The 21118-nt window shown below is 40.1% G+C and overlaps 1 protein-coding gene across 2 annotated transcripts in view; it reads right to left on the bottom strand.

Annotated features, from left to right (window-relative positions):
* The window catches only part of ctnnal1 (catenin (cadherin-associated protein), alpha-like 1), a 52111-nt gene that overhangs the window by 5613 nt on the left and 25380 nt on the right, over nt 1–21118 (bottom strand). The window contains exons 2-14 of one of the 2 annotated variants that reach the window (XM_062435716.1): nt 14741–14930; nt 10021–10208; nt 9061–9180; nt 7565–7654; nt 7170–7340; nt 6099–6299; nt 5057–5143; nt 4544–4702; nt 3599–3691; nt 1855–2020; nt 776–813; nt 650–700; nt 147–301 (exon numbers count right to left, since the gene is read on the bottom strand). In XM_062435716.1, the coding sequence (XP_062291700.1) occupies nt 147–301; nt 650–700; nt 776–813; nt 1855–2020; nt 3599–3691; nt 4544–4702; nt 5057–5143; nt 6099–6299; nt 7170–7340; nt 7565–7654; nt 9061–9180; nt 10021–10208; nt 14741–14930 (1709 nt within the window). The remainder of the gene's footprint in view (nt 1–146; nt 302–649; nt 701–775; nt 814–1854; nt 2021–3598; nt 3692–4543; nt 4703–5056; nt 5144–6098; nt 6300–7169; nt 7341–7564; nt 7655–9060; nt 9181–10020; nt 10209–14740; nt 14931–21118) is intronic. The other variant, XM_062435717.1, reaches the window with a different exon arrangement.

Genomic DNA, 21118 nt, shown 5'->3' with positions numbered 1-21118 from the left:
GAATCTCATTAACACTAAGCCTCTAAAGAGATTCATGCAGATGCTTAAGAGGCTTTACAATGTTGAGCTCCGAAATGAATATAACAGTTCGGCAGGTTGCAGATATGAAATGTGAGACCGTGCAGTGTGTGGTAGCAGTAGGCTACCTGGTGAACAGGTACATGTTGTAGGCCATGCTGGCCAGGCTCTGGCTCTGACGGACAATGTCGTGTTCTTGCTCCTCCCACTTTTCCACCTCCGTATCCATGTCTGATGACAGCAGACGAAGCTCCAGACCCAGTTTGGCCAGGCTTGTCTGCTCCTGTATGCGCGCACACACACACACACACATACACACACGCACATGAACCCTCAAGTTTAGTGCACATCATCTTTAAAAATCCCTAATGCATAAGTGCAAACAAGGCTATTTTCATTTGTTAACACACTCAGAAGTTCTATAATCAGCATAATCCTGTGGTTCTTGCGGTGGAACAGCGTGTGAAAAACTGCTGACCAGCAAAACTGCAGCACATTACCATACAAACTCCATCAATTCTTCAACTGAGTGACACAAATTTTCCTGGAGATGAATATACTGCAGTCAGAACAGAGTACAAGACATGACATGATGTATTGTGCTGCCAGACGTGTTTGCGGTGTATGCTACCTCTGCATCCAACTTGACAGCCTTGGCAGTCTTCAAATTAGCCGAGTGTTTCTGTGGGGAAAAGGCAGAGATTACAAATGATTGTATCATAAGAATATTCATAAGGCTGGATGGTATGATACTCACCCCGGGTCTTGGAAGTGACAAATAAGGTCTTTTATCTCCTAGAAATAGAGAATTATTATGAGTATCTGAACACAAGGTCACAAGTTAAAAAAAACAGCACCAAATAATCATGTGTTTCATGTTTTAATGATAACTGAATTATGTCAGTGAGAGGAAAAAATATACCCTGTTGTTATTGCTCTTTGAATGACTGTGCACACATTCAGACTTTTTTACATGATTAGGGTGGGTAATTACAGTTATTCCATAATTGTGGTAATGAAATTGTTTCACTTTCATCACTATCCACCCTTGACACATTTTTATCTTTCATCATAAACACGAACAGCACGGTTCGTTTCATTCGGCAACAGGAAAGATAAACTCTACTGTCATCTTAATATGGGAGAGAGGGGGAGGGATTAGGAGAAAACAATCAAGCCGATCTCTTCTAAGTGTCCACATGATGTTTTAACACAGCGTTTTGGCTTTATGAGAAAACAACAGAGTGATGTACAGTATGTGTTCCTCTTAACCCAATTGAGCTGCACAGAAAATATTTACTGCCCTTCATGTCAGAGTTACATTCTTGAGGGCAACTAAGTCTTGAAAATGTGCCGTCAAATTTTTCCTGTCTTTGAGATTTCTCTGACTTGCAGTGTGAAAGCCACACCAGCCAGTGCCTTCACATGTACTTTCTGAGTCTCTGTAAGCGAGGACACTGTATTAACAGCTGAGTTTGTAAGAAGGGCTGATTTGATAAATTGAGTGGAGAGGAGGAATGAATGCATGTGTGGTTAATGGCATTGACATAATACCTTTTTGCAAAACACTTCCCACGGTCCATGATGATGAATTTTTAAAAGATATGCTCAAGCTGCATGCTTTGCCTCAACTTTGACTTTCATTAAGGCTACTGAAGGCAAAATGATTCACCAAGGTTTTATTTGATTTTTCTAGGCTGAAATGCCACAAACAGCACACTTTGCATTCATTCAATCTCCCTCTCATTCATTCTGAAGTACTCTCTGTCCCTTATATATGTGCTTATCTTTCATAGCACCCCAACCCACCCAAATACATGCAAGTACTGTACACACCCAACAAAAACACACCTCGCCTGCCTTCAAAGACGTCATTGATCTCTCTGAGCAGCAGAGCCATGTCACAGAGCTGAGACTCCCAGGCCTCACAGAACACCTCCAGGTTCTCCTTTGCTATCTTACTGGACGGGTGGAGGGCCAGCGTCTGGGCTGCTGAGATGATCTGAGTTTGAAGTTGAAGAGAGTGTGAAGAATTGTGACAGGAGAAAAGGAATAATTAAATGAAGCTTGTTACTAGGCAGAAAAATGCAGTCAGGACAGACGTAGAGGAACAAAATTAGTAGTTATTTTTCAGGAACTGAAAAATCTTCAATTAAATCAGATGCCACTATAATCTGAATGTAAACCTAAGTGTCGTCCCACCATTCAAATTCAGAATGCAAGATTGTAAGTGGCTATTCCTCTAAAATTGATCAACTCCTCCTTTAATACATGCATTGCCACTAAAGCTAGGTTAATATTTTCTAACAATGTTAAAAGCTTGTTCACACGAGTAAATTTGCAGTCATAAAATACATGTATATTTTAAATAATTACTAATACCAATTTTCACACAAAAGTCACATTTTTAATCATTTAAAAAAAACTCTGCATTTGCATTTGTTTGTGAATTTCACTCAAATTTTGTAGTGTAAAAGGAAGTGAGACTTAACCCTTTATGAGCAAAGTAATAGGGTTTCATGAGTACATTGCAGCACTTTCTGAATCATAACTCATCACACGTGTAGCAACATTCAAACATGCAATATTTTTGATTGAAATAATGTGTAACAAATCATAATATTTGATATGCTTGATTGACATTTTTTTTTATACAGGGCAAACTTTCTTTTGAAGGATTGCCGTGGTGATAGATATGATAAGTGTGACAAATAATAATTACATGATAAAACATATCATCACCATGAATTAAAAAGACAAGAGATTAAAAAATAGTAGCAAAGGCAAGAATATCAATTAAAACATTTATATTAGAAATAAACAAAGAAAGAAGCAAAAATAACAAACTAAATATATTTCTATTAGGCTCAACGGAAATAAGATTTCAGACAACTACATTTGACAAATACAACTTAAAAAACAAACACATGTGCAAGCACACACACACCCCACTTCCATGGCCTATAGTGTAGTAGTTAATAGCCAATTACCCCTGGGCCACCCCTCTATTACTTTGGGAAGACACAGAGAGATATCACCACCGCCACCCTGTACTGCAGCGTTATTGATTGGCTGACCTTTGAACTTAGGAGAGGAGTCTTTACTGCAGAGTCATGCGGGGCCTGACATTAGCGCCTGAGGACGGGAACATTATACATTGCTGGATAATTACTGGCATGGATGGTTTCCAAGAGCAAACATAATTAGATCTGGGATAGGGGGACTAGGTGGACAGCATGTTCTCAGCCATCTCCAATGTGTGGCAGGTGTAGGAGGTAGACAGAGGAGATGTGAGATAATTTGTCTATTTTCCCTCCCTCCTGTATTTAAGTAGAATATTACTCCGGTTTGATTTCACTCCCAAATTATGGTGTGACCAGTTTAACTTTACTGACACATAATAGAAATGTTGAATGGGAAATAAATGGGCCTCAAGTTTAATTACAGTTAACCTGTTGTCTTTCTAGACTCCTCCTGTCTCCCCTGTTTGCTGACATTTACTGATCAAGTCAAAGTTGCTTAATACTAAGAGCCTAAAAATAACAATGCATTCAGAAAGTGTTTGAAGGCTTAATGTTACCTGTGGACCAATAACATGGAAGGTCTCCTCGGCATGTACGCAGGTAATCTCCAGCGGCTCTGTCCCCGACACATGGTACAGCAGCCGACAAGTCTGGAGTGAAAGGCACAGGCGGAAAAAAGGTATGGTACTTCTGAGGTTTAAAAAATATATACTTCTGTAAAATGGCAAAAACACACTCAAATGTAATTGTACCTTATTGTATCACAGTGAGCAATTTGACCTGAACTTTCCCTTTAGAGTAACCGTAACATTACAGTAACCTTGTCATTTTCTGGTTATTTAAATGGAAGGCATATTGGTGTAGACTACACAACACCTGCTTCCCTGCTAAATATAAGTATATATATATGTATTATCCACATTCAAATTTAAATGTTTTGGCTTTTTTTGTGAGAGTAGGTAATAACTGAATCTAATAGCTTAACTCTAATATCTGAATAGGACACGGTTTAACACCTTTTCTTTGTTAATGACAATCAATCCTAAAAAAAATCTTAACATGTTCCAAAATGAGTACCTTTGTTCTCAGACAAATGTTTCTTTTTTAAAATTCTAATGAAAGTTTTGTTTTTGTAGGACCACTAGCAAAGACATGAAAAGGCCTGCATGGAATTTTTCCACTCAGTGTCGCTCAGTGTTTTCATTACAAAACCACAAGTTGACTTTCGTTTGGTTTCAGATTAGTCTTCCACATTTTTATTCATCTCGAGCTGTATGTGTTTCCCTGTGTAAACAAGTGCTTGTGGCATGCTGCTGGTAGCACAACTTTTTTTTTTCAAATACAAATTCCTGACGAGCAAGCTTTTTCACAGAAGAAGACAGATTGAAAGATTATTAGAAAACTAATGATGTGGACAAACATAGATTTTATTATAGATATCTGTTGGTGTATTGGTGTAGCAACTCTGTCATCTAGTCCCCTGTGCCTCCGTCCCCACCTACCTCCATCAGCTGCTCCTTCTGCTCAGTCAGAGTGCGCGAATACTCCGCCACTGCCTCCAAGTTACCCTCGGCGCCTGCAGCTTTGAGGGCTCGCAGAGACAACTGCTCTCCGTGAACTTTCAGCAAGTCTGAGGCACGACTGACTGCCACCTTATGGAGCTGGAGGAGGAGGAGGAGTGGGATCAAAGATTGTATTATAAAATAAGAAGAGGAGGGAGTAATGGAGGGTGGAGAAAAACAAAAGAGAAAGAAATATGAGTGAGAGGCTTGAATGAGAGTGGATTTTCAGCACACAGAGGAAAATGAGAAGAGTGGAAGTTATTTTAGCATAGTTGAGTTAACAGAGAGTCAGCAGGTCAGCAGAGAATGTGATAATGTGAAAAAGAAAACCAGCAACATAAGCAAAGAAACATATGAGAGACCACCCAGTCATGTTTGTCTCTCTCTGAAACGGAGTACATACATTCAGTCTCAGTGGGCAGACAGGCAGAACGGCGACAGACTGATGCTCACCTCACGTCTGAGGTCGCTGACGCTCTGACATGTCTTCAGGATGGCCACTTCCATGTCCTCTGTGGCCTCTTTGGCATGGGCAGACTGCTGCTCCAGTGAGACAGAGCCAGAAGGGAGAGAATAAAACATGAGACACAAGATGTTTTTTTCTCCCCCAACACACACATAAACATTGTAATCTGAAAGAGAGTGACGATGCACTGGCAAAGTTTGGGAACAGAATGCAATGGAAAATAAACTTTGTTTCTTAATAGCATGTTTTTTAAAACTTTCTTAACACATCTGTGACCTATTATGGTTTAAATATGCTAGGAGGATCCGCATTTTCAATGCGTAATTTTGTGTCATCAAGCAGAAAAGATTTCAACAAATTCTATGACTTAAATATTGTACAACTCATCAGTCTAAATGGAATAAAAATTCTAAATTCGCCACAATAAATATCACATTGGAATGGGTAGAACACCCAAGCGTATTTGCACAGTCACATTTACGAAGCTCTCTCTGCAATTTCAAAACACTGCAGTGTGTTCTGGTCTTTTCAATTCCCCAGATGACCTTCAATTGCAACGGCTAGCTGAGGCTCCACTGTTATTATGTTCAGCAGTCTCTCTGTGTACTCTGAACACGCTGAAGAAAGTTTACAATGTGAAACTGCAACATAATGACTTGTGTTTCAAGTCCATCAATTTCTAAGGCCAAGGAGACTCTGCTGAATGCTAGCAAGATGAGGAACGCTACGTGATGTTTCTCACTCGGCTAAACAAGCTGGGGTAAAAATGGTTATTCAAGTGGATTATTATGCTCTGTTTTTACAAGGGGGATGTGTGAAAAGAAAGTGAATGACCAGCCAGCAAGGAAATCTTAATCTGTGTGGGACTGTCTGTATGATTTTCTGTCTGTGTAGCATGCTATGTGTTTTGCGTTTTATGTCACTGTGACAAAGATAAGATTGTTATCCATATACTTCATATGGCAGCATATGTGCTTATGAATATTATTGTAGATCTATGTGTATCTGTGCCTGCTTGTGCCAACATACCGCCTCAATCCAGGCGTACACCAGCTGCTGAGAGTCCCTGTGCGCCAGCTGGCACAGACCTAGGATGGCCTGACGCTGCTCGTGGCTGGTGTAGGCTGAATCAGTGAAATCCTCTGTCCGCTCCACCAGTGCCTCCAGCTGACTGCCCACGCTCTGGGGTGAAGAGGAGTGCAGGTTCTCCCGCAGGCACTCCACACTCAACTGCAAAGGGGGGAGGGTGGGGGAAATGTTGGGAGGTGAGTTGAAGGGGCATTTGAAGGATGAATGAGAGGAGGAGGGGTGAGATTGAAGCAGCAACACAAATGGAAAATAAATGCAGTAGAGTTTTAAAGTTTACCATCTTATTTTGGACGTTACCTCACCTTTAAAAAAACAAGGACTGCACAATGTGGATTTAGCCTTAGATGCATCTGCTGCACAATAAATTCAGCAAGCAGCATCACAAGTACACAAACATAAAAGCTAGTGTTTTTATCCCTCTCCTTTCATTTCCGTGCAAATGTGTTCTAAAATGGTAGGTTTACATTAGACACTGCTTTTATACAACTCTAGTTTAACTCTGCCATTAAGGGCTTTGAAGCCATTAATTAAAAACAATTACTATCTGTGGTACTTTCATTAAGATATATTCTTTTTCTTTTCAGTCAATGGAAAAGATCACCTCAATACTATTTTTTTTCTATTGCCAGTGCACAAGGAGGTGACATATTAGTCATAGAGATGAAGGTTCACTAGTGATTCATGAGTTCATATTAGCCAAATTATCAAATAGATGGGCCTAATCCTCCATTAGAAGCTGTTGCATAAAAGACAGTGAATGCAATTAATGTTAGAAGCCAAACCACAAGTCAAGGCTTCGAACAAAAATCATGATTTGAGGATTTTTTGCTTAAAACCATATTCTTGTTCTCCTGAATAATTTGTGTAAATCTGCCAATTTCTGGAAACAACAAGACCTGTCTGCATGATGATTTGCCCACAAGAGGATCACATGCATCAGATGAGAAATACTCTTCTTAAGCCTATCATGCTGTATCCATTCCTTCACTAAATTCTAATTTCTGATCCTACCTTGAAGTCCTTGATTCCGTTGTAGATGCTGGCAGGAAGGACTTTGTTCTCCCCACAGCTCCGTGCCTCAGTGACTATCTCAATGACCTGCTCCAGGGCACAGCGCATTCGGTGGAACACGGCGTCTTTGTTGATCCGTGCCGACTCGCAATCTGGATGCCTCAGGCAAGTCTTTGGAAGCAATTCGATGCAAAATGTCAAAGCTCGTGCCCTCGTAAACACTTATCCACTTCTGTCCTTTCTTCATGAATTTCTGACTTAGTGTTGAGTATGAGTGATTGCAGCATATAAGAAACCTTGAAATCATGTAAACTTCAGAAGGCCTTAAATGTTTAAGATGGACATAATCCATATCCCTTACCCAGAGGTCCACTGTTAGTGTGCCAACTTTTTACCTTTGAGGCTGTGAGGAGCATCATGGTGCATTTCTCCAGCACTGCTCTGGCTGCTGCCATCCGGGCTTTCTTCTTCTCATCCTTCAAATCCTACAGCAGAAACACACACATACCAGATGGTAGTGGCTTTACTCCAGTTGTAACTTCTCAGAACTCTTGGGGTGTCCGAATGCAAGGAAGCATCAAAAGTATGCAACAAATCTCTTTCATGCTGGTATGAAGGGACACACAAATGTGACAGAGATTTCTCTTCAAGTTAACACATACATAAAGCTCCCTTTATTCACTGTCAGCTGATCAACAGAGATAAGAGAGAGAAATAGAAAAGAAGATACTTCATGTATGACCTGATCCATCCCCATTCATGTATTCCAGACATAAATAGACAGCTTGAATTAGGTAGATATGGGATTTGGAATAGGCAGCTGAATCAACTCATCTCCTGGCACTTCGCCATAGATTACAAAGACGAAGTGATTATCTGTCATTATTTTTGCCTCTGGGCTCGCTTGGCTTCAATAGACGAAGATGGTAGATTTTCTAAAGGGCTGTGTGCTTGTGCATGTGTGCGCCTGAGTGGCAGAGAAAACAGGGTGGTAAATGAGGAGAGAGAGCATTAGCTGCAATGAGGAGCATTGGTGAGAAACGTGATGTGTGTGTCAAAACACAAGTCCAGATGAAATTCAAAAAGTGGGATAGTCGATCCTCTATCCCTGTCTAGATATTGCAGTGGTTGAACTTTACATCGGCTTCTGCAGGCAGAGCGCTTTAGCTGCAGAGGCTGCATGTGTATGTCAAAGTGGGATTAGGAATATTTGACAGAACAAAATTGGAACCCCTGAGTTGAACTGTTTTCTGAAGCATTGAGTAAAAGTTTTATTTTTGTAAATATACACGGTTATATAGCTGATACCTTACGTGTATATATATATTCAGTGAAAGCATAGGACAGGTCGTATAAGCACTGTATTGTGATGTAAATAGTCTTTGTGGACTATGAGTCATAACTGACCTGTACGTTCCTTTTTAAGAGAAACACAGATTGGAAAAATAGACAATATGTATGGACTGGAAACCTCAAAGAAACAATAGACTCTCAAAGAAGCCTTGCTACTTCATTGTTTGATTTGTTGAGAAATTGTAGACATAATTGATGCTTGAATTATTGATCTGTTCTGAGTATGCCTGCATAAGTATGGCAAGTTACACAGCCTAATTCCACCACCTGCTCACACATTCAGAATATCTTATTTGTTAAATCACTGTCTGGTAGATTACATCCACATGAATAAACAAAATGTGCTCAGTGTTGTAGAAATGATAAATTACTCCTTGTTCATAACCACACTACATCCATTTGCAGCTTTTTGACACAATAGACTACATATACATTTCATTTATTGAGAAAGATCTGAACAGTACAGTGTGGTGATAACAGATGGTTTTGACACTTTTAAAGCAGAAAGCCAGAGTCAGTTACTTCACATGCTACTCACGTTCTGTCTGTCTCCGGTGAGGTGGGCAAACTCCACCATCTCATTGCCAAACTGACTGAAAATCTGTACAAATTCCTGGAAGGTGCTCACTCTTTCCAGATGGTCGAGGGTTACCAGGACCTGAGAGGAGTGACAAGATCAGAGTGGTGTGTTGAATGACCGCATGTGTTTTATGTTCTTCTAGTCCTTTCACACTGTAACGTCCTCCTTCTGATGTTGTGGGACATCAGCAGTACAGTATGTGCAGAAACAGTATGTCATGGACTGTGTTTACATGCAAGGAGTGATTTCTGCCCCACAAGATGTCACATTACATGCAATGAATTTTAATATATATATATATATTTTTTTTACTTTCTGGATATTCTCTTACTCCAGTGATCCCTTCTGTATTATTAATGGCTCAGTGTTTAAGAGATATCCTAAAATAAAACCAGCAGATTAAGTAGTTCCTAACCTGCATTTTAGTTAATTGTAGTCTATACAGCTGCTAATTTAGCTGCTAGTTGGCAGTGCTAACACAGCAGCTTTTACCCACGCCAGACAAAGAGGAGGAAGAGATCTAATTGTGTTTGCCAGTAATGGAGAACAGAGGGCTGTCGACCAGTCATGATTAGGCCCCCTGTTTCCATTCTTGGCTCAGTCTACAGCTGCATCCGTATCTCACTGTCTGGCTAAGAGCATAGCCAGGTACGACAGACAGAGACAGACTCTAGCTCTGTGTTTTTATGTGGTCTCTAAATGTGCTGCTTCCCTTCAATTACCTCCAGAGTACTCCTTCAGAGACTGTGCTTATCTGTTGGGAAATAAAGGACTCAGAATGGACTCTACTGAGGTGTGTGTGTGTGTGTGTGTATTCCTGTGTGAACCTGTGAGCATGTAAGGGAGAATAAGCAATAGAGTTTATGCATATCCTTCAAGGTCCTAACCCTAACCCTAACCCATACTTGTATGTCTCACCTTGTTGCGAGATGTGATTATCTGTTTGATGACGATACGGTCAGCCAGGACCAGGACTTTCGTGACTGAGGAAAGAAGCAAGCGGGCAGCCTTCACCATGCCCGTCCTATCACTGAAAACCGTGACACGTCCGTCTGACTGGGATGGAAGGGCTGATGCCACATCTGTCAGCTGAGCTATGGCATCACCTGCAGGTGGTGAGAGAAGGTTACAATCTGGTTCACCAATAGAGCTAAACAGATAAATTGGCCAGGCTGATATATTGTCTGACATTAGTGTTTTGTTATTGTTATTATCAGTGTATAAGGATGCATCAAGCCAGCCTTTTCTCTCACAGTGCCTCAAAATCAAACATAACTTCAATAAATAACATCACTAAAGCATAAGTTTCTAAGTGTAAGTGAAAACCTTCATACACCAACATTCCTTTTAAAAGTTATTTTAATTGCGTTGATTTATACAGTTTATAAGAATACATTATTTTATGAATAAACGTCACTTACATTTTTACCATTAGTTTGGCAGTATTATATATTAACAAGTGAGTGAGCTGGGAAGCTAACAGATGAATTATTAGTAACGAGAAGTTGCAGTACAGAAATGCCAAAGTTCTGTGTAAGCATTTTTATAAGTGTTTCCATTACATGTTTTGTCCACCAGAGAGCACAGGCATGTTTTTTTTAATGATTAAATAATTTAAGGGATCCTTGTCAAAAATATGTTGTTTTATGCAAGAAAGATTAATACTGGCTTATATATCCTTATCAGATTTTCTAAATTGTGAAATACTGATTCTGTCTAAGTTCATTTTAGTCAGACTATATTTAGCAATGCTGTTCGTAGACTTCTGACTCGAATTATACAGAAAAAAACCCATAACATTTTAAATTCTCTTTAAATCTGAGAATCAGATCAGTCAGATAAGGGATTACATATCCCAGCTGGCCCTGATCTTTCTGGAGGATCCCCAGAGCTGAGGAATCCTAGCTCTTTCAGAATGTCAAAATGTTCTACAGACACTCATGGTCCCCACAGGATAACTTCTAATGACTTCAGAGCTGAAAGATGTAGCTTGGAAGAAAGACCTCAAGGCCAAAGTGCTATGCCTGCTGCCACTGAGATTTTGGACCCACATAGGAGGCAGTAAATGGAGAAATGGTTAATTAATAATTTGTCTAAATGCCCTCTAAATTAGTTCAGACTTCAGATTATACTATAGCATTATGTTCTTCCAATCTGCTAGTCTTCCCCATGGGATAAAATGGGGTTCTCATATCATCCATATGATATGAGAACATGTCATCCTGGACAAGATGGAACATAGTACTATATTCAGCACAGTGGTACGACAGCTATGCCAGCCACACGCAAACACGACTGGCATGCTTTCTGGTGATGTATGAGCCATTTTTGGGGCAGGGAACTTCCCTCAAACATGCCACAGCAAATTCATTCATACACAGAATATGCAAATGCATTAGGAACCGTATGCTTATAAAGTCCAACTTTCCCTGTTTAACCTTTTTTCTGCACATAGTATCCCCAAAAAGGGAAGGGTTTTTAGGCTGCAAACCATCCCCAAAATAGTCCCTATCAACAGAAAGAGGAAAATGGCCAGAGTTAACAGTGAGAAGGAAGAAGAAAGAAATCTCAGAGATAAAGAGAGAGCTTAAATGGAGGGAGAAAGAGGGGAGGAAGGAGAGGAGGAAGGGGAAATAGGTCTCTATCGGGTCATGCAGCTTGGCTGTCTATTTGGTTTGGCTGGTCCTTTAAAAGAAGCTGCAATGACGAACTGATTGCATCCGACAGGCTGCTCTTCAGTGCCAGCTCCACTAACCAGTTAAAACATCTAGGCCTGGCTCACAAAGAATGCTGCTCAGCCCCCATGACACTACCAGGGTGGAAAGCAAAGGGCTGAGCCAACTCTCCCCTCTCCAGCCCCTGAAAATAAATCTTATGGACTCACATATAAAACAAAGCTATCACACTGACCCTTTAGTAATCAATTATATGTAGTCAAGACCTTTGTATCTCCCATTCTCTGTAAACAAAACTAAAAACTACATGAAAAAGCATCTATCATTTGAAATTCTACTGAATAGCTATACTAGTGACATAGCTCTAAAGATGAAATGTCTCAGCAACTACTGAAAGAATGGCCATAATATTTAGTGAGCAATTCCAAAGTTATTACATTTCCTGCTAAGGGGGGATCCCTTAGCATGAACTGTAATGAAATCCCTTACATTTTAATCTAGTGCCATCATCAGGCCAATCTTTTTTATTTTATAAACCATTTGGTTTATTATCACTTCCCCCTCAGCCTCAATTGTACTTTGTGTTCAGTACTTATTAATGAGGCTTTCATGTTAAATTAAGATGGTGAACATGGCACAGGTTGTCATTGTAAGCATGTTAGCACCATTCAAGTACAGCTTCACAGAGCCGTGAGCGAGGCTGTCAACTCTTGTCTTGTTTCTGTATCATTTAGATGTCATTTATGAATGAAAACCTAAAAGGCTGACCCTTGATATGTTGGTACAGGGTACCTGCAGTCTAGTACATGAGCACTCACAAACTGTCTCTAATGTGGTTTTAGCCTAATCCCTACTACCGTTTAGGCATTTATGAACCTTTGTAGGGAGAAAGAGAAAGTTAGAGAGAGAGAGAGAGAGAGAGAGAGAGAGAGAGAGAGAGAGAGAGAGAGAGAGAGAGAGAGCATGCAAATGTGAGAAGACACAGAGAGATCCAACACAGATTGCCTTCACTGACCTGCCTCATTGGATCTCTCCACCACTCTGATGATGGGTAGCATCTAATTAAACTAGTGCTTTCAGCTTGCCTTTATTTCATTCATTATAGCACACAAGGCTGAAGCCTGCCTGATTAAACTCTCCCTGCGGCTAGGTATTAGAGAAATGTCAATCCTTCTCTAACTAGCCTTTCTCTTTCCTGCAGACTTAAAACTCTACAAGGCTTTCTTGTACATCCCTCAAGATGTCTTCATCATTAAAAAAAAGAGAACAGAAACGAGAGAAAAAAAGGGGTCTTTCTCTCTTTTATCAGGGAAGAGTTTTACAGTGTCTGTCAGGAGAAGTGCAAAGGAAAACTGTGAAAACACCTCCCTGAGAGAAAAGTAAGAACCGGAATAAATTAGTCACAGTGGGCAACACACAACCTGACATGCACACATGCAGGCCTCACCTATACACACACACACACACACACACACACACACACACACACACACACACACACACACACACACACACACACACACACACACACACACACACACACACACACATTTTCTCATCAGTCTCACTCTCTCCTCCTCTTCCCACCAGCACTCTCTTTGTTTGAGTTTTAGCTGTCTTTACAAATCAGCACTGTGTGAGGATTAAACGCTTTGCTACACAAGCTCGTTCCCCCACCATAAACCTATTATCACGGTGTTGTGTCTAAATTCTTATCCAATGTGATACTGTTTCCGGTCTGCTCTGTAGTAATCTAAATGAGGTCCTTGTTTGGCCTGATAAGAACAAAGTTGCTAGAAGAAGTTTGAAGTTTTTGTGGAGGAAATGGTGACAACTACTGAAACAAAAACAAAAAATTGTCAGAGAGTTTTAATTGACAGGAAATACAGGGTTGTCATGTGTCCCAAATAGACAGCATATTAATGACAAATTGTTAGATAGAAGTGTGGAAACACAGAAAAAAACACATTTCTAGTAAAACCATCACCTCTCAGGTTCAATAAAAGCTGACAGTCCTATTACAGTGATCCAAAATTAATTTGTTTCCCACCCTGGCTGTCACCTACCCCTCCCTCTTCTCTTATGTTGTTCATGATTTTATTAGTTGTTCACAGTTTTTATACATGCATCCATGTATAAGAGCCTCATGCAGCAAATATATTCACGTTCACAACTGGGGGGCAATTTAGGCTCAAAGATTCACTTAACCTGCATATCTTACTGAAAGTCTGTATGGTAGGAAACCATAGAAATGCCGAATGGGAGAAAATGTATACACAAGAAGACCCTAGACAGCCAGCATATGCAATCCCAGGGAGAACGAGAAGTCCTTACCTCAGGCTGAGAAGCATTTCTCTACATACTTAGACCAAAGCAATTTGGCATGGGGGTTTAAGGATAACTACAATCCCTTCCATCTTGCCAACAGGCTTATGTGTTAAATCTTCACGAGCTTTCTATCAGAATCTATTATGCAGACACCTTCATCCCCTCACTATATACCGCACCCTTACGTGAAGCTGCACTTTTTTCAGTCTTTACGTCAAACTTAATAACAACAATGTCTTTAGAGCATTCTGGAGGTCTTCTGGTGTAATACTGCTCGACAGCCAAGCTGCCCAAACAAATCGAAATTTGATCAATTTGATAAAGCCGTAAGGCCTGACGGTGATGCTTTATGAAACTGTTGTGGTTTGTCTAACTGCTGTGGAGACAATAACTGAAGTCTTATTCGCTGACCAGCTAAAGCACCCTCTATTATATAGCCACAGTCATGCTTACGACATTAAAATGTAATATTCACCATCAAGAGGTCTTATAGATAAAGAATCCTTGAATAGTTTTACAACATAATTTGTGACCACGAAATAAGAGCAATTTTTGTCTCCTTCTAAGGAGAAACACTTGACAGTGTGTTAGGTCTAAGTGTAGCAAATCAGTAAAGTGTCATAAAAGTAGGCTACCTGCTCTGCGTGCTTCGAAGCAGGCTTGACCCATCTCATCCTTCAGCTCTTGGTTCTCTGTAGCGATGGCCTCCCCGACAGCAACAAAACGTCCCACTGCCACGCTCACTGCCTGACCCACCCTGTGTATGGCTGCCAAGGTGCGCTCAGACTTCTTTGGCTTGTCTTTATGGTTGATCAGAGTGGTGATCTGTAGGAACATATGTTTGAAAAAAAGGGTGAGGAAGTACATTATTTGAGTGGGAGAAAAAACATCGGAAATTTTAAAGAAATAAAAATTCTGTGAATCGTTACAAAATTGTAGCCAATACATCAGCAATGACTTTCACCAATTTTACTCATTACGTTCAGTTAACTGGTCAAGTACTACCCAGCCTGAAAAAACAGTCGTATAATGTCCTTAGTGAACTTTACAAAGTTTGAAAGAACACAACCTTGATGTCATCAGCTATTGAGTTGCATTATGGGAAATGGAGGACCACTCTGTGTTCCCAGTAAACTAGCATTTGCTTCATTCTGAGGTAGCAGGGAATGCTTCCAGAGCGTGAAAGGCAACACCCCACACTTCGTATTTGAAAGGTCATGGCTCCAAATGGAAAGGATGGCACCGACCATAAGCAGCAACTCTGAGCTTCAAATCGGCTCCAATGCAAAGGGGTGACGTCATAGTTTGCAATCCATTTTTATATAATCTATAGTTGTTCAATTCCATTGTAATGGTCTATAAATATTCCCAAAGAATACATTTCCCAGAGCCAAAGGTTCTGTCAGTTTCAATTTTGTTTCTTGACCAAAACCCAAAAATATTAAATTAACAATGACAGAAAAGCAGAAAACAGAGAGCAGAAGATCCTTATATTTAAGAATTTGGTATTAGAATACTTTTGGCATTCTTATTCGATAAATAACTTGAACATGTTACTAAGTAACAAAATAGTTGTTAATTTTCTGTTGAAAGATGAAATGACTAATGGATCAAGTTGCATGGCTACACATTGCCAAACTAGAATCAAAAATTCTTGAAAAAAATGTAAATTAAATCTTTCCTTAACATAACACTGTGAGAAAAATTCATTCAGTATCTTTGACAAGGGAGCATGTTGAGTCTGGAGCACCAACTCCATTTGCTTATCAGGACAGAGAACTTTCCTGTCTGTACAGCTACAAGTGGAGATAACATTTTGGGGGAAGGCCCATGGATAACCAAGTAAGTGTCTCAGAAAAAGAGAAAGCATGTCTACAGCACAAATATGTTATAAAATGTGAAAGAAAAACAGCAGCAAACGCAGCAGATGGGACGTGCATACACATCTTATGTGACACATACAAGGTAGTCCACCACTGGGTACACAGGAATACTCACACACAAAACTCAGATGGGGCCTCTTAGTGGTAATTGAGGGTATCAATTATGAATGGGTAGCGCCAATTATCATTAATTATTTATTGATTGCTTCCACTCTCTCCAGCTGTTATCATTGTGGGTGTGAGCGTGCATGTATGTGTCAAACTGTTTGGCCAAGGGAGTGGCGGGTGGTCCACAGCTCCAGGTGGTCCACCTTACCCAGTGAAAGTCTTTGTGAGCTTGAGAACACATGCTGATTCAGCTGGGCTCAGATGGCTGTTTGAACCAGCAGCATCCTGTCACAGCAGCATAAGGCTGACACACTATTCTCACAAAAGAATCTGAATAAAGCGCTTTGAAATGTGTTTGAGATGTATTTGAAAGTCAATCACACCATTAACCCTCAGGTGACATGGAAAGCTGAATGGATTGTTACAGATCAGCATGTCTCAGGTAGCATAAAACACATTAAATTGGCCAGATTGTGGTCAAACAAATTGTCCCAATTGAAGTTATTAATGTTTTCCTTATCTGTGTCCAAAATAAATATTTTTTGTCATACTTGCTCGACACAGTAGGATCATAAACCAATGCGTCTTGACTCTTGAGTGCCGCAGCACTAAAGACTGCGCTCGGCTGAACGGCAAACCTGAGCTATTGCCCTATGAGACATGACCCACATGAAAACTGTAAATCATCTCCACTGACAGTTTCATCAAGTATCACTGAATTTTAACGTCCTAAGAGATTTTGACAACACCGCTTCTATAGAAAGAATTTTTGCTTGTTATCACTGTCCACTACAATATGTTTCTTGTTGAGAAATGCAGTGATAATGTGCAATATGTAAGAGGATGTTTTGAAGATGGATACAGAGAAATTTTAGTATCAGGTCAGACTCTTCAAATTGCTGAGAAATGCCTTAGTGTATGACATAAATACCATAAAACATCATAGAAAGAGAGTATTACTGAAAGACTGGTGGAGGTGACAATCAAATGGATTTTAAACACATATGGTCATACACTACTGTACATTAAAGTACAGCTGAAGTCTGATGGTAGTTTGGTTCAGTCATAAACAATACAATTGCTTTGATAATAGTACTCAACCAGCAGCATTATAGGTAAAGCTTTTAGGTCAACAACCTGTAAGTCTTATTGTTCCCATCTACAAAATGAGATACGATATGAGGTGCCTTACATATAAACCAGTCTAGAAGCCATTAATAGTATATAAAGCATAAAAAGAGATACAAGGAAAAAAAGTTGAGACATAAAGAAAATGTACAAAATTGCACTCACCAAATGGAAGAGATGTGCATTTCAACATCAGCTCGTGTTTTGACCAAATTATACACCCCCCAAAAAAGGAGAACCGCAAAGGTGCTCAGAGGCATAATGAATGACTGAAGTTATGGTGCTCCACTGGAATATCAGTATATAACAGTATATGAATAACAAAAAAACACAGAAAGCTTATGTCCCCTTCAAATGGAACAAGCACATGGCTGCAATAATTTGTTACATTTCCAGCTCTTGTGTCAAGTCATTTTTTTATTGCTCTCCATTCTCTGACAGACTATTGTTCTGTAGCAAGATCATGACCCTAAAAGTGCTCATAAAGCAGTTCTTTTGATCTATCACTCATCACTTAATGTATTGATGTGTCTTTTTTTATTGCAGTATTAGAGCCTCCCTTCCTGCCAGCCTACTGTTCTTCACTGACTCATCCACACAGGGTAGGATACGCCTTAGAAAACACAAAACCCCAGTTGGCAGTACATTATGCGGCCAAACAGAGGGAATTAGGCCACAGTGACACATGATTCAGATCTACATTATAAATCAGTTGTTGTTCAATGTTAGGTGGTATTTATGTTATAGAACAGACCTGATTACAATTTCTGTAACATATGGTAGATGTTACTGATTTCCCCAGGTCCTAAGTTATTCTGCAGGACTTGGTGTGTATCACAGTGCATGTTTGAATCCAGAGAAGGAAATGCGTGTTCTCCAAGAGGACTTGTACAATGTGAGAGCATGAAAGAGGAAGCTGACCATTAAGTGTTTGCTGTTGTTAAACACCAGCGCCTCTCTAGGAGCAGTGTGAGGAAGAGAAAGTGACAAAAAGAGACTGCATAGCAGTCAGAGGGAAATGAAAGTATAGGGTCAAAGAGAAAACCTGATTACAGATCTTCCTGTACAAAAATACACAACTCTTTCTACACTGCAAAAGAGTGGAGAGTGAAGTTAGTTTAACAGGTTTAATACGGTGTGTCTGTGGAAGACAAACAGAGAGAAAAAGTCCAGTGTGAATTACAAAGAGAGAGGGAGAGAGAGCAGAGAATAACCACTGCCTGGGATTTCCTCCATTAGGGATTACTAGGTGGGTACATTTACTGGGCTGTGCAAACAGGAACAGAGCAGGGTGGAGGGAGCATAATATTGATACAGTGCCATCGCAGAAGAGAGGGCTTTGTATTTGTGTGTGTATCAAAAGACCTGCTGTCATTCTCATTCTGCAGAGAAAGAACAAACTGCATTTTCACTCTACATTTGTCAGTGAAACGCCTAGCATTTCTTATTTAGTCTGGGTATCGATTGAAAGTTTTCAATAGCACAACAAATATGATGACTTGAGTTTCTAACCAAAAAAATACTTTTTTCAATACTTAGCTTTAATAGAAGTAGAAACATTTTTCTCCAAAACTTTTTTCTTCTTTTAATTAAAGCAACCAAATTTCGCAGGTGAATGAGAATTTCGCCTAAATGGTTAAATTAATACTTAAATCAGAAAATATCAGATTGATTAATAAGTAAACAAAACTACAAATCTGATCAATGCCAATGCCAAGTACAATTTTCTGTATTCTGGCTAACAGAAATATGTCAGTCAATAGCACACCAGTATTGAGGTTTGATTCCCAGCTCTACTCCTTATAGACAGCTGCTCATTCAGTGGAGCCTTCTGGCCAAAGGTTAGGAGTTCACATTTCACTGCAGGAGTCTACTCATTTGAAGTCCATCTTGTCAGTTCATTTTTCATCTCTCTGTTTCACACACACCCTCACCATACGGTACCAGGCTGCTGTGCACTGCTGCACTCCAGCAGTGCTTGAATGCCAATGAGCGGTACCAACCGAGCCATCCGACCCAGCATCCAAAACACACTGAGGATTTATGCCAAATAAAATCCATGAAATAAGACAAATGTTGCTTTAAATGCAACACCAGAGCTCCAGCAGAGCTGCTTGTTGGCATGATTAACTAAACACTTACACAACCTAAAAAAACTTTACTCCCTCTTGGTTCAGTTGCATCCCCCTGTGCTGTAACAGCTTAGCAACAGAAGGGTTTGAAAAAGGCCTGATCTACATTTTAATGTGATGAATGTGAGAGCCAAGTTGGAATATACAGTACATTCTCTTGAAGTGGCCCACTTGTCCCTGTTCCTCCCTTACGTCATAATGAAGACTTTATTAAATTCCCTGACGTCTCTGATCTAGGAGAAAAGCTCTCAAAACTTCCCGAGCTCAGGATTTTGATGAACGGTGGCAATCCCAGACACACACATACACACGCACACACGTCTGTATATAATCTCACAATGTGTCAGTCTCTCTTTATCCAATCACAGATTGACCCTGCAGTTTCTGTCTGTCCTGTTCTTGTCACTTTCTCCTCTGCCTCACAACCAGTCAATCTCAAACCATTCACCTCTCATCTTTTTGTTGTCCTTAATTGGTATGGCAATTACAAGGCCATAAAAATGACATCAACAGCTTGCTCTGAGCAACACAATACACAAACAGAGCCCACCCATTGGTTAGCAGGAAATCTAGCGTAACACCTCAAGGACACAGTGAGCAGCTATAAATCAGTCGTAACAAAAGCTGGAAACATTTGTGGCTGCCTCCCATGACTGCTGTTTAACTGAAAGGAAAAACTGGGAGAAAGTTTGGCATTAACAGCGTCATTCTTCCTCTGTTCCGGTCCTTGGGCTGGGCAACTGTGTGGTTATGTGTATATTTGTGTGAAGCTATTTGCCAAACATAAGTGTGTAGTTAAGTGGATGTTGGTGGAAGAATGCAGATCAATTCAAAGCCTCTTTTCCAGCAGCAACATGTGTCATTCATTCATTTAATAACAGCAAGAAATTCTTTGCAAACAAAGCCAGCAAGATAAAAGTGAGAAGCAACAAGCTCATCCTGGAGGCCTGTTGGAGCTTTTATTAAACACACAATAATTCATCACAATAATTGCTTGGTTGGTGAGTGTTATGTTGCTCTGCTTGTTTGTCAAATCAATATATCTGATTTCTTCAAGCTTTACTTGGAATCCTGAATCACCAGCAACTGGAAGTGGACTTTTTTTTTTAGGGCACATAGATTGAATGTACAGTCTAGATTAGGAAGAGAGTCCTAATGAATTAACTCACATCACATTCAACCATTAGCGGTCAAACTCAAGGTTTTCCACACTTGAATGTGGGTGTGTAAATCAAAAGGAGAAACATTATTTATCCATCTATGGTAACAGCACAGTTAATTTCTTGTGTTCTGAAGTGTGTGTGTGTGTGTGTGTGTGTGTGTGTGTGTGTGTGTGTGTGTGTGTGTGTGTGTGTGTGTGTGTGTGTGTGTGTGTGTGTGTGTGTGTAGATACACATATTTATTTAACTTCATCACTACTGCATGTATGTGTATGGGTAAGAAATAATTGGACACCATTTTTCTGCAAGGAGAAGACGGGGAGCAGGGAATGTAATGTGCAACATCTAAAACTAAGTGCAGCCTTGGTTTTGTTTGCTTGCTGATCAGATGAAACTGTCAGCATCATTTTGTTTGTGGGAGTTTTCATGTTTGTCCTTGTTAATACGGAAAAGACAATCTCCATCTGTGGTAACTTCGGAGCACCCTGTTTCAGCACACCTCAGATTGTTGCTCTCATTACACTAACTCCACCAGCATATGGATTGCTTTGCAAAAACAAACAGGAAAAGGAACACTTCCAGGTTTCATCTAGGCTTATTAC

This window comes from Scomber scombrus, chromosome 16, assembly GCF_963691925.1.
Source record: "Scomber scombrus chromosome 16, fScoSco1.1, whole genome shotgun sequence".
Taxonomy (NCBI): Eukaryota; Metazoa; Chordata; class Actinopteri; order Scombriformes; family Scombridae; genus Scomber; species Scomber scombrus.
Note: the sequence above shows the minus strand (reverse complement) of the source record. Positions and strands in the feature narration are given on the sequence as shown.